At 43.4% G+C, this 14,380-nt stretch overlaps 1 protein-coding gene across 1 annotated transcript in view; it reads left to right on the top strand.

Annotated features, from left to right (window-relative positions):
* LOC142367381 (uncharacterized) overlaps positions 1 to 12,770 on the top strand; it is an 82,878-nt gene extending 70,108 nt beyond the window's left edge. Inside the window, exons 39-49 of the mRNA XM_075449346.1 lie at positions 675 to 712; positions 812 to 929; positions 1,066 to 1,190; positions 1,359 to 1,518; positions 1,939 to 2,210; positions 2,295 to 2,424; positions 3,374 to 3,525; positions 4,233 to 4,347; positions 4,431 to 4,679; positions 4,774 to 4,903; positions 12,131 to 12,770. Coding sequence (XP_075305461.1) covers positions 675 to 712; positions 812 to 929; positions 1,066 to 1,190; positions 1,359 to 1,518; positions 1,939 to 2,210; positions 2,295 to 2,424; positions 3,374 to 3,525; positions 4,233 to 4,347; positions 4,431 to 4,679; positions 4,774 to 4,903; positions 12,131 to 12,308 — 1,667 coding nt within the window. The 3' untranslated portion in view covers positions 12,309 to 12,770. The remainder of the gene's footprint in view (positions 1 to 674; positions 713 to 811; positions 930 to 1,065; positions 1,191 to 1,358; positions 1,519 to 1,938; positions 2,211 to 2,294; positions 2,425 to 3,373; positions 3,526 to 4,232; positions 4,348 to 4,430; positions 4,680 to 4,773; positions 4,904 to 12,130) is intronic.
* The last annotated feature ends 1,610 nt before the right edge of the window (positions 12,771 to 14,380 follow it).

Genomic DNA, 14,380 nt, shown 5'->3' with positions numbered 1-14,380 from the left:
TTTATGCCTTTATTGAATAGGACAGTGGAGAGAGACAGGAAGCAGGGGGGCAGAGAGAGGGGGAACAACATGCAGCAAAGGGCCGTCCGATGCGGGACTCGAACCGGCTGCAGCGAGGACTATAGCCTCTGTACATGGGGCGCCTGCTCAATCCACTACGCCATGGACCACCCCTGTTTTATTATTTATTTTATTTTGGAAAAGTCTGTTGCTGTCTGCTGCGGAACAGGAAAAGAAAGTAATCGGCGGATCCACCAAACCTGGAGAAGGGTACGGAACTTTTACTCGGCCATTTTCATTTTAAAGTTCTTCCAGACGGCGGAGTCGACAGAACCAAAGTCATCTGTAAACTCTACCAAGTTGAATTGTCTTCTAATACAAACGAAACAAAAGAGATGATGGTTGATGATGGTCTCCATCCAAGGTGAAGAGGTGGACGTAACTGAAAGAAACTGACTGCTCTGGAGTTGTTAAAAGAAGAAAGCTGCTGAACATTATGGGAAATACTGCCCATCCTCTGCTTCAAACAACAAAAGTGTGTTCAGTCAGAGGCTTCTTCAGTCAACCCTGCCCACAGTAATAACTCTACAGGATGAGTTTTATTTACATTGACTAAAGACTTTGTGGAATTACTAAAGTAATATTTGATTAAATCCAGTTCTGTGTCTCCACAGGAACTTTCACTGACATTCAAACCAGGGTCGTTGGACATGTGAGTTCACAGAGATGAGGCCTTAAACACAGTTTTAATTAAAAAGCTTCTGTTGAACTGTCTGTGAGAACAACAGCCTGGTTTCTGTTTGTCCTTCAGGCCAGTGTGCAGACGGTCTCCCAAGAACTGAAGAATAAATCTGTGCTCTGTGTCCCACTCGTCCACAACAAAGGAGTCTCCTGTGCTGTACGGACTGTTGAAACAGGGGTTCAAACAGGTGAAACACGCACCTGGTCAACCTCCTTTTGTGTTTAGTTACTTTGGATACCAACCAACATACACACAAGTCATGGTTCAAACCATTTTTTGTTGATTTTTATTGGAAATTGTGTTTGTTTTTTTGTTTTTTGAAGGAAATCTGAAGGAGAAAGGTCGTCATAGGGTGAAACTGGTGCCCGTCCCGGTGCCGGTGTACGTTCCTCTGCCCATGAACATGTACAGCCAGTTCACACCATGCCCTGTGGCCCTGCCCGTCCCGGTATGCAAAACACCACCGACATCAGCCTTTTCTCTTTGATTTATTCGTATGTTCAGGTTATACCATCAGAACATATCTTTGATTCAAAGACGGTTTTCTAAATCGTTCCTTTTTTTTAATTATTTCTATCATCTGTCATCGATCATTTCAACATCCAAACTGCCAAAGCTGCCGGTTCCAGTGTTCCTCCCTGAGAGGCCGCGCAGCTCTGAGCCGGGGACGAAGGAGGAAACGCTTCCTGAATCCAAGGAGAAAGATGACGGGAACGAAAGGGAGGACGGACAGAAGGACGGAGAAGAGACTGAGGAACGATCTCCATCGCTTAAAGGTAATTATCTTTATGCGTTTAGCAGACGCTTTTATCCAAAGCGACTTACAAATGAGGATATAACATTACAGCTAACATCAAAGCTAGCAATAAGCTACGTAGAAGGAGGTGATGGAGATGGAGGTAGGCTGATTTTGATGCTGTAAAAATTCAATATTAGAAATTCGTATTCAAACTCTGATGGCACAGAAAAACTTCCATACATCGGGTCCTTCTGCAGCCCAAATATTTGTAACTGAGTCTGAAATCATTCCCCTTTAAGGGGAAAGAAAACCTACCAGATAAAGAAGACAACAAGCTGAAGAATTGGTTTGTTTCATTTAAGAAATGTACAGACATACAAATACTGCGTGTTTAAAGCGCTGGATGCACATGCAGAGGGGGAGTATCCGTTGACATCGATCCTCTTTTCATTTTCAGCCCACGTCAGCAGCTACAGCGACGACTCGGCTACAGATCATCAGCCCGCTTCCAACAACCAGGAAGACTTCATTTCTGACATCAGTGTCGGCTCATTCAGTCGACCACAAGCTCACGAAATCCCCCCTCCAGATCCAGCACTGGCCAGTGATCGTCTCCCTGATCGCCCGCCTCCTTCGCCTCTTCCTGCTCAGCCGATGAGACGAGATCCTCAGAAAGCATCGAGTCCTGTGCCGAGACAAACTCAGGACAAAGGCCACAACGTGAACAAGGTAACAGCCGGACCGGTTCGCAGGTGTGGCTTCTGGTTTTTTGTGGAGTAATCTGAGCTCTCCTTTCTGTTGACGGGACGTCAGCTGCCGAAGAAAGCCGAAGAGAAGACGAAGCCCAGGAAGCACCACAGACTGAGCAGTCGGAGGGGAGTTGATGCCTGGAGGGAATGGATCAAGTGGAGAAAAGCCCAAACCAGCCTGGGCCTCGTTTCCTGTACGTTCTTCAGTTTTACCTTAAAGGGATAGTTTGCCTCTTTTGACATGAAGCTGTATGACATCCCATATTAGCAACATCATTTATGAACATTTTCTTACCCCCTGCTGCGTCCTGTGAGCCGAGTTCCAGCCGAGTTTTGGTGTTGATGAAGGTAGTCCGGCTAGTTGGCTGGGGTTTAAAAAATAAAGCGTCTTGCTTCTCAAAACAATATGCGTTCAACAGAGTAATACATTTGCATCACAAAATCATCCAGCCAGAAAAAAATCAGACCTCACAATCGTTTGCCGCTATTTTTGCCTCCCTTGATATCACTGCGTTCAGCCACCTGCCGACAGCCGCACCTGTTACGGTGTTTACTGCTCGGAAGCTGGGTCTACACAGTTTACACAGCAGGCATGCTCACAGGCTTTTATTTTGTAAAAGTCTGTTGCTGTCTGCTGCGTAACCGGAAAAGAAAGTAATCAGTGGATCCACCAAACATGGAGAAGGGTACGGAACTTTTACTTGGCCATTTTCATTTTAAAGTTCTTCCAGACGGCGGAGTCGACAGAAGAGCCGTAGTGATACGAAGGTAGAGAGAAAATAGGGCCAACCGATTGTGAGGTCTGACTTTTTCCTGGAGAACCATTTTGTGATGCAAATGTATTACTCTTTTGAACGCATGTTGTTTTGAGAAGCAAGACGCTTTATTTTTTAAACCCCAGCCAACTAGCCGGACTACTTTCGTCAACACCAAAACGAGGCTGGAACTCGGCTCACAGGACGCAGCAGGGGGTAAGAAGATGTTCATAAATGATGTTGCTAATATGGGATGTCATACAGCTTCATGTCAAAAGAGGCGAACTATCCCTTTAACCAAAGTCAGCCTGCTCAATCTGAAAAGGCATCGGGTCAGAAATGGTCTGCCACTTCCTCTAAAACTTCCTCCCTTCTCTCCATCTGTCAGCTCCTGCCGTGCAGTTAAAATCGGATCTTCTTCGGTGTTCTTCGTCCGCACTGAACGACGGTCTCTGCCTCTTCATCAATGAGGTGAAGCAGCTGCACGGAGAGCCGCATTCCCCCGACAGCCTGTTCTACCTCTGCCTCAGCATTCAGCAGGTACGACTGAACACACTCAGCATCTCTGCACATGTTCTTAGCTTTTCAGATCGGATTTTCATCCTGTCTGGGAACAATTTTTGGGCCGCAAACATGAACACCAGCACATGCACGGCATTAAGTCGCCTGATTTTTTTTTATTTTTTTTATTTTTTTTTTTAAATCCAAATATTCACCCTTTTTCTGAGAAGAAACATTTCCAGGCGGGAAAGTAGTCGTTTAGATCCCCAACATTTTGAAAACCTGACAAAATACCGGCTATTTACAATTTTGTTCTCACGAATTCGGCGCTACTAAAGCTAGCCGCAGTTAGCAACACACTTCCGGTTATTTTCACAAAAATAAAATACCCGTTACCTTTTATCATAGGGAAAGCCATTACGATACAATTGGTGCTTTTGTTTTGAAAACAGGAAGTGAACCTACCCTCGTTGTTGCTAGCTTGAAACTGCCGTTTTGACAGGAAATGACGATCGGCGACGTCACGTTATGTTGCATCTTGGGTAGTTTGAGTATGAGTAGTAACCTCATGATGCATACCCAACATTTCGGCGAATCTAGTATGCATCTGGGAAAAAAGTCAGTATGAGTAGTGAGTAGTAGGAGAAGTATGCGGTTTCGAACACAGCCTAAATGTAGGAATCACAGTTTTCAGTGTCGTACCCTCGTCACCATCTTTTGTTTCCCTGTTTTCTGTCTCTCTGTAGTATCTGTATGAAAACTGTCGGATGGAGAACATATTCAGCGATCGGATCTATCACAAGTTCAACGTAGAGTTCACAAAGATCCTGAAACAGTCCGGACCGTGTCTCACAGCCAGCGGTGAGCTGTTGTCCTGCATCTCTGGCTTTTTCCTGCCGCTGTTTTGTTGGCCACATTCATCGGTTCTCTGTTCTCTGCTGCAGGTTACATCTGCTCCTGTGTGGAGGAGGACTTCCTGTGGCAGTGTAAGCAGCTGGGGGCGTACTCCCCTGTCACCATCCTCAACACTCTGCTCTTCTTCTGCTCTAAGTACTTCGGGCTGACGACAGTGGATCAGCACCGCCAGCTGTCATTTGCCCGCCTTAGGAGCTGCACCAAAACCAACGAGGACAACACCAAGACCACCGTCCTGCGCTTTTATCCGCCCACATCCTCAGACAACAAGGAGTCGGGTACCGGCTGAGTGTCACAATGAAAGATGAGACCCTTGTGTAGAGGTTATACGCATCACATTGGATCACATTTCACTTTGTTTGTGTTTTTCAGACGCTGAAGGCGTCCCGGCGAAGAAACCTAAATTAGATGAGCTCGGAGAGGATTTCCTGGAGATGACGGGGAACGCGGAGTACCTTCTGCGCTGTCCTGTCAGACTCTACGAGTTCTACCTCTCCAAGTGGTGAGTCTCTCACGGTTTGAGGTGTTTGTAATTTATGTTGAGTCACTCTGAGAATCAGCAGCGGTCCTGGCTAGATTTACGCCCTGGGCGAACCATCCCTTACCCAAAAAAGAAAGACTTCCCCGCCACCAACACAACAACATATTATATTATTTGTATTATTTTATCATATATAATCTTAAATAAAAAAGGTACAAAAAGATACCACATGTAGCTTACAAAATGCCATGTCAATATATATTAGAAATTATTTAAGTTATTTAATTCAGCATATAGCTCATAACAATCAAAATAATCCAGTCAGGACTTCTTGTTGTGTTGCAAACACAAACTGGACCAGGTTGCCTTTGGGTGAAATTAGCTGCATGACATGATGCCTCAATTCTAATTCTAGTTCAGCAAAACTAAGAATCAAACACAGTCGTGGCTAATAGCAACATGTTAGCAAGAGGCTAACAGATAGCCTATAGCCTACGTCACTCATAGAAATCTGCATCCCTTTATCTTTTGCCCTTTTGCCCGTTTCTCCTCTTCTTCTCTTTCTAAACTGGGCACCTGATGGCTTCTTTGGTCTTTCACCATGATGATGATCCATGATGACTCCACATTATTACCTTTGCTTTTCCCATTAACACCGTCCGTTCACCCGTCAATCAACCGAAGTCACGGAAACAAATTCACGTTGATGGCTGCACAGATTTTTTTTTAAACTTTTTTCAACATAACCCAATTAATTAAATGAAGGTTTATGGGTCTATGTTAATTTTAGGAATGAAATGCAGTTTGTTTGGATTGGAAGCAGTTTGTGTTGTGTGGCCTGGGATCAGTCTAACCCTACTGCCTCTTCTGACACACACAACCTGTATGACTCAGCAGCAAGGTGACGTGACAATGAGACTCCACTAACTTGACATGGAAATGAGCGGTAGTCTAGAAAACTGGCAAGTTTTGTTTTTTTAAAGGCGTTTGTGCGTCCTGGGCGGTCGCCCACATTGCCCATAGCAAAAACCGGCCCTGCTGAGAATACTCTGCCTTCCAGTTGTCGTCTTCTTTAGCTTTTTGGGCCTACCTAACCTGTTTCAGCTCCATTTTGAGCATATTTTGTTGTATTTGTACACCTGGAACAGAAAAACACCTTGGCAGAAGTTGCCTGGGGAGATGTGGTGTCAGGGATAGATGGGATTGAGCCTGAGACGCTGAAAGCTCTGGACTGTGTGGGGCTGGAGTTGCAAACAGGATGGTGGTTTCCATTTTTAAGATGGAGGATCTGAGAATGTGATCCAACTGTAGGGGGATCCCAGGTGTTGGAGAGGAGGTTCTGACTAATTGTAGAACCTCAGATTCAGGAGGAGCAGTGCGGTTTTCTTCCAGGTCGTGTAACAGTGGAGCAGATATTTACTGAGGGGGTCATGGGTACCAGAGTGGCTTTATGGGCTGTTCAGTCCCCGTAGAACCAAAGTTAGAGCTGGTTCCACATTCTTGGTACCAAGTGGAGCTGGTTTACGGAGCGTGTTGGACACCGCCAGGGCTGGTTTTCATGGACAGGATCTGGAGTTGTAGTTGGGGAGAGGCAGGGCTCTAGAGTCGCACATGCGACCTATTTTCTCCAATGGTGCGCCTAAAAAAAAAAATCTCAGGTTACACCGGTGCAACCACCCGTTATAGGAAAAAAAAAAAAAAAAAGTTTACGCGACTCTCTGTGGTTCAACAACAGACACAGACCCATATCTTGATCTAAACCAATCAGAGATAATGAAGGGCGGGACCCCCCTCCTGATTGGCCCGTGTACGTTTGAACACGTGCTTGCTAGTCAGACAGAGAGGTGATGAACCTCGGCTCGTCAGATAAACAGTGGATGTAGCCGCGGGTGATAAGATGAAAAGAACGATTGACAACTTTTTGGTTAAGTTAAAGTGATACTCCGGAGTAGATTCAACCTGGGGTCATTTGAACCGTGATATCCAGCCAAGTAGCCCACCCGCAGTTTTTTCGATCTTGGCTGAACATCAGCTGAGTTACTGAGTTATCCCGAATAGCTTCGTACAAGGGTTAATGGATCCTGGTCCGTATCTCCAAAATTACCACACTAAAATCACATGCCATGACACCAAACTTCTACAGTAGTACAAATATGGTCTGTACTCACCAAACGATGCATTTGGAAGTTTGAAAATAGTCCAGGAGTTTATTATTATCAACACAAGCCTGATAGCTTCTCTGCAGCTAAAGCTGCGTCGACGCCACTTCCTTGATCTGGGAGCTTCAAAGTAAGATGAGGGTTGATCTACTACTGTAGACAACAAAGCAAGGCTGCTCAATTTCTCCATTGATAAAATAATTTCACAACTCGACAACATAAAAAATTCATAAAAAAACATGTAGAATATAGCATATACTTTGTTATATATATATATATACCCGTAGCATAAGTACATAAATTCTTTCACAACCCAACTACAGGAGTTGGCCATCCGAGGGGCATGTGACTGCAATGGAGGATAGTCCATAAGACATTGAGATGTTCAGTTTGAAGCCCTCAAAACACTTGCAATATTAATTTAGATTTTCTTTTTATTTAATTTATCTTGAGATGTTTTAAGTTTTCAGGCCAGTGAAGCACTTTAAGCACCAACACTTTTTTAGTAAGTTAAGTTCAGTAAGTTTGTAGAATTGTGCTTCAAATAAAGAACTTTATTTTGACCAGATTGCTAGTTAATAGACATATATGGAAAGCGATTTTTAAATATATAAATAAAGTGAACCTGTAAAACTGCGGTGTTAAATGCAATGCGTTTGAAAATTTAGGTGCACCTAACTTTTGTGCTGGTGCACCTAAGAAAAAAGGCTTTTGTGCCTTTAATGGATAGGAAAGTTCAGAGAGACAGGAAGCAGGGGGCAGAGAGAGGGGGAACAACACGCAGCACAGGGCCGTCCGATGCAGGACTCGAACCGGAGCCAGCTGCAGCGAGGACTATAGCCTCTGTACATGGGGCGCCTGCTTAACCCACTACGCCACGGACCACCCCTAATTTATTATTTATTTTATTATTGTAAAAGTCTGTTGCTCACAGGCTTTTATTTTGTAAAAGTCTGTTGCTCACAGGCTTTTATTTTGTAAAAGTCTGTTGCTGTCTGCTGTGGAACCGGAAAGGAAAGTAATCGGCGGATCCACCAAACGTGGAGAAGGGTACGGAACTTTTACTCGGCCATTTTCATTTTAAAGTTCTTCCAGACGGCGGAGTCGACAGAACCAAAGTCATCTGTAAACACTGCCAAGTTGAATTGTCTTCTCAGCGTAGTAGTTCCAGTCTAAAATATCACTTAAAGGCAAAACACACAACTGATAGCAGCAAGTCATTCAAGGAAACAGACAGTGGAGCGAGGCTTCTACATAAAAACTACAGAAAGATGCTGATGTTAAAAGTGTGTTTGCACAACAAATGTTATGGCACTTTCATTCATATGGCAGCACATTTAAAAATATAGCTGCAAGCAGCGATGTGGGGGTCCTAGCAGAATGGCCCAATAGGGAAGGCTTGGGATGCTCAGGAAGGTGTCGTGAGTCCATGCACTAAGTTTGGCATCGATACATCAATGCATCGCAGAGATACGGCCAAATGTCCCACTCGCGTGTCGGCGTAGAGTTTGATTGGCTGCCGCGGTTAAACAGAAGTGAAATAAAATAATCCACATGATAACTTATGTGCGGCTTGGTCTGAAGATTGTATGTGCCAAGTCCCGTGGAGATTGGACAATCTCAGTGGCCTGAAATGCTTTTTGTAGGTTTTCGATTAAATTCAAAATGGCGGAAAATCCAAGATGGCGCAGACGACGTCATGAGGTGCGTTGACCTTGACTGTATCCAGGGATTCCAACAGTACCTCATTTGTGACATTTGGACGAAGGGGTCCAAAGATATGAGCAAAAATGCATTTTTGCTACATATAGCGCCACCTATAGGCCAAACATCACCAAACTTCGTTGACCTCTTACCATCTTGGTCTTGAGTCTGTGTTATAAGTTTGACGTCATAACATCAAATGGTTGCCAAGATATGACCTCACTTCCGGTTTGGGGGCGTCAACCTCGAGTTTGATTGGATTTTATGGAAAATCGGAAGCCTAATTAAAAATTCCACACGATAACTTTTGTGCGGCTTGGTCTTAAGAGTCTATGTGCCAAGTTTCATTAAAATTTGACAATCTGTGTGACCTGAAATGCTTTTTGAAGCTTTTTGATTAAATTCAAAATGGCGGAAAATCTAAGTATACGCAAATTGACGTCATAGGGTGCGTTGGACTCGTCATGATCCAAGGATTCCAACGATGCCTCATTTGTGAAATTTGGACCAAGTAGTCCAAAGTTATTAGGCTGAATGCACTTTGAACTTTGGCGTGTTGGTGGCGCTAGAGAGTAAGCTCTTGGGCCATGAAATTTCTTGACTTTGGCTTTGGCACTTGGCTGATTACGTGTGCCAAATTTCACAACTTTTTACCATAGCGTTCATGGGGCTGCCATAGACTTTAATTGCAGCAGAAACGGATTAATAATAATAATAATAATAAATATAGCTGCAAGCAGCAATGTGGGGGTCCTAGCAGAATGGCACAATAGGGAAGGCTTGGGCTGCTCAGGAAGGCGTCTTGAGTCCATGCACCAAGTTTGGCATCGATATATCAATGCATCGCAGAGATACGGCCAAATGTCCCATTTGCGCGTCGGCATGGAGTTTGATTGGCTGCCGCGGTTACACGGAAGTGAAAAAAAAAATCCACATAATAACTTATGTGCGGCTTGGTCTGAAGATTCTATGTGCCAAGTCTCGTGGAGATTGGACAATCTTAGTGGCCTGAAATGCGTTTTGAAGGTTTTTGATTAAATTCAAAATGGCGGACAATCCAAGATGGCGCAAATGACGTCATTAAGTTTGTTGACCTCGTCCTTATCCAGGGATTCTACTGGTACCTCATTTGTGAAATGTGGACCAAGGGGTCCAAAGATATGAGCAAAAATGTATTTTTGCTACATATAGCGCCACCTATAGGCCGAACGTCACCAAACTTCTTGGGCCTCTTACCTTAGCAGTCTTGAGTCTGTGTTATAAGTTTGACGTCATGATATCAAATGGTTGCCAAGATATGACCTCACTTCCGGTTTGGGGGCGTCAACCTCGAGTTTGATTGGCTTTTATGGAAAAATGGAAGCCTAATTAAAAATTCCACACGATAACTTTTGTGCGGCTTGGTCTTAAGAGTCTATGTGCCAAGTTTCGTGATAATTGGACAATCTCTGTGACCTGAAATGCTTTTTTAAGCTTTTTGATAAAATTCAAAATGGCGGAAAATCTAGGCATACGCAAATTGACGTCATAGGGTGCGTTGGACTCGTCATGATCCAAGGATTCCAACGATACCTTGTATGTGAAATTTGGACCAAGTAGTCAAAAGTTATTAGGCTGAATGCACTTTGAACTTTGGCGTGTTGGTGGCGCTAGAGAGTAAGCTCTTGGGGCATGAAAATTCTTGATATTAGCTTTGGCACTTAGCTGATTACGTGTGCCAAATTTCACAACTTTTTACCATAGCGTTCATGGGGCTGCCATAGACTTCAATTGCAGCAGAAACGGATTAATAATAATAGGAAAAGCTACTAACTCAATGGGTTCCTGCAGCTTCGCTGCTAGGACCCCCAAATATAGTTGCAAGCAGCAATGTGGGGGCCTAGCAGATTGGCACAATAGGGAAGGCTTGGGCTGCTCAGGAATGCGTCTTGAGTCCATGCAGCAAGTTTGGCCTCGATACATCAATGGATCGCAGAGATTCTGCCAAATGTCACGTTTGCGCGTCGGCGTAGAGTTTGATTGGCTGTCACGGGCAAACGGAAGCGAAATGAGAAAATCCACCTGATAAGTTATGTGTGGCTTGGTCTGAAGATTCTATGTGCCATGTCCCGTTGAGATTGGACAATAGGCGTGGCCTTAAATGTGTTTTGAAGGTTTTTGATTAAATTCAAAATGGCGGAAAATCCAAGATGGCGCAGATGACGTCATGAGGTGCTTTATCCCCGTCTCTATCCAGTGATTCCATTGGTACCTCATTTGTGACATTTGGACCAAAGAGTCCAAAGATATAAGCAAAAAGACATTTTGGCTACATATAGCGCCACCTATTGCCCAATCGTCACCAAACTTCTTGGGCCTCTTACCGCAGTGGTCTTGAGTCTGTGTTAGAAGTTTGACGTCATAATATCAAATGGTTGCCAAGATATGACCTCACTTCCGGTTTGGGGGCGTCAACCTCGAGTTTGATTGGCTTTTATGAAAAAATGGAAGCCTAATTAAAAATTCCACACGATAACTTTTGTGCGGCTTGGTCTTAAGAGTCTATGTGCCAAGTTTCGTGATAATTGGACAATCTCTGTGACCTGAAATGCTTTTTTAAGGTTTTTGATAAAATTCAAAATGGCGGAAAATCTAAGTATACGCAAATTGACGTCATAGGATGCGTTGGACTCGTCATGATCCAAGGAATCCAACGATGCCTCATTTGTGAAATTTGGACCAAGTTGTCCAAAGTTATTAGGCTGAATGCACTTTGAACTTTGGCGTGTTGGTGGCGCTAGAGAGTAAGCTCTTGGGTCATGAAAATTCTTGACTTTGGCTTTGGCACTTGGCTGATTACGTGTGCCAAATTTCACAACTTTTTACCATAGCGTTCATGGGGCTGCCATAGACTTCAATTGCAGAAGAAAGTAGATCGATAATAATAAGAAAAGCTACTAACACAATGGGTGCCTTCGCAGCTTCGCTGCTAGGCCCCCAATAAAACTAAATGCTAAAAGCTATACACTACTTTTGGATTCTGTTTGGGATTTTGCGTACAAATGTGATTAATCAGGGAAATCATGCGATTTATTTGATTAAACATTTTATTTGTTTCCCAGCCCTAATAAGAACTTTTACTTCTTTGTTTTTGGAATTAACATCACAGCTGTTCACCTGTTCAACACAAACATGATGAAGCTCAAAGACCATCTCATGCAGGTTTAACGATGTAACTGGAGACTCATCAAAATATGAACTCAGGGAATAGGAAGCATAACGTGTTTTTTGAGAGTCGTAACAAGACTAAAACACTATGTTTAAATACATACAGAGAATTATGAACAATTTAAAAATACTGCATGAAAACCTCTCAAACACGTTAAACTCTCTGTGTTTCATGCAGCCCCGAGTCGGTGAGGCAGAGCAGCGACCTGTTCTACCTTCAGCTGGATCACAGCTGCGTTCCCAGCAGCCCCGTGTGGTTCTCTCCCACCCCGCTGGATGACGTCACCATGGACGCCATGATCGTACGAATCCTCACCATCAGAGGGCTGCGGGTGGAGGACGTAGGCGACGTGTGATAGTCATCATAGTTTTTTTTGGATTTGTAATTTGGGCCTCGCGTTGCATTAGAAAAATGTGTCCTGGGTCAAAGAGAACAAACCCTTAACCCTCCTCAGCTGGCCTGAAACAGCTGTGCAGCATCTGTACAAACAGGTTTACAAACTTTACATCTCAGCCAGAAACAGGAGCAACTTATGGACAAAGTTAAGGAAATGAGCGTAAATTCTGAGTGAAATTATGTTCCATCTTGTCCTTTTTTATAGTTGATCAGGAATCTGCCTGAATATTTTTAGGCTTGAAATAAGTTTGAAATAAGTTGGTTTTTTTTAACTGGCCAATGACAGAGTTTCTTCTTAAATTAGACGCGGGTGTGTTCTAGTTTACATTAACAGCTGCTTCTAATTTCTTTATTTCACTTCTGACTTAACTGAATGTTGTGATTTATATATTTTTTTCAAAATAAAATGATTTAAAAGCCCTTTTTGTCTTTTACTTTATTATGTGTTGCACCTGTTTAAATGTCTGGATATCTTCTCAGTGAAAGTCTTCGACTTAATTCTGATGATTTTCGACAGTGTGCTGACGTGTTTTTGTGAAACGGAAACTCCTCTAAACAGCTGATATCCAGCTCTCCTCTCAAAGTTCTAAAAGGTATAAAAGATCATCATGGCGTCATCATCCAGTCAGAATAAGATGTTATTCTGCCTCAGATGTGAAGTGTGAAAGAAACTGATCATGCTGCTGTGAGGATTTCTTTGGTTAACGACCATGTGAACGTTCCTAGAAATGGACAATTTGTTAAAGTGGCGGTTTCTCTGCCAAAGAGTAAAAATATTTTTATTTTTAAAATACGAAATTAGCCCACATCCACCTGATCCTCCCCTCTGACTGTAGATTTGACCCTTAAATCATCATTTTCAGTTTAACATCACTCAAACTTCACAAGCTTTGAAGAATAACAGACAGAGAGAGAGAGGCTTTAATTACGCTTTTAAAGACTTTATCACATCTGTACACGTCTTAAAACATGTAAAATGCATGAACTGGAAGAAGGGACTGTTATCTGTTGAGTAACGCACATTTCCTAATATGGAAAAACTTGTCGGAATGGCGGGACGTTTACACAGTCACAGCGGGGTGGGGATGCAAACCCTGGTTTGGGAGGGGGTAATGAAAGCATAGAGGGTGCCAGAGGTGGAGGCAGGACAAGGCACACTAGCAGATTCAGCAGACAAACTCACCTAAACAGTCCTATAATCACTAAAAATGACAGTAAAAACAAACCTATACAACTCACTCAAAGCCAACTCACCCAAAATGGCCGCCTGGTTTCAGAATGCTCACATGGGCCACACCCTCCACTTAAAGGATAAGACCGGTTTTTTGACATTGGGCCCTTGATTTCACATTATAACATGATGTTCTACTCACCCCTGCTTGTTGTTGGTAATTTGGAGCTGTTCCGAAGATATTCGAGAGGCGTCTGGCTGCTCTCTTGAGATATTCGGCCATGAAACGGTTTCCTATGGGCAAGCTTATACAGGCACAAACTATGCTGTTTATAATTTATTAATTACTGTACATTAGCACTGATAACGTGGAGGTGCGTCGCTTACTTAAAGCTGCAGTCTGCAGGATTTGTTGTTGTCATATGTAAAGTCCTACTTTTTGGCATTTTAAGAGTTTACATGATCTATCAGAACGCTTGAAGTTGAAAACGGTGACCTCCGTAGTCGCAAAATGCAAGAAATGCTTATTTTTTAACCGAAAAATAAAAAGTTATTCAACTTCCTGTCCCGCCCCATCAAAACACATGAGAACTCGTGCACGTAGACGTGCACGCCAGATGCGCTTACACGACTCCTCATTCATCAACTCACCTGTCATTTGCGATCATGGAAGACACAGTAAGTAGACTAGCCCGTAATGAAGTTCAATAGTCCAGATAAATAAGCGTGGGGACGAGCCTACCTTGTATCGCGCGTGCACAATCGGTGATTGACAGGCAGCAGAGCCCAGCTCGTAAACCTGATTGGTTACCTTTTACCGGTCCGGTCTGCAATTTTGTAAACAAACCTGCTGGCTTTGG

Source organism: Odontesthes bonariensis, chromosome 18 (assembly GCF_027942865.1).
Source record: "Odontesthes bonariensis isolate fOdoBon6 chromosome 18, fOdoBon6.hap1, whole genome shotgun sequence".
Lineage (NCBI taxonomy): Eukaryota > Metazoa > Chordata > Actinopteri > Atheriniformes > Atherinopsidae > Odontesthes > Odontesthes bonariensis.
Note: the sequence above shows the minus strand (reverse complement) of the source record. Positions and strands in the feature narration are given on the sequence as shown.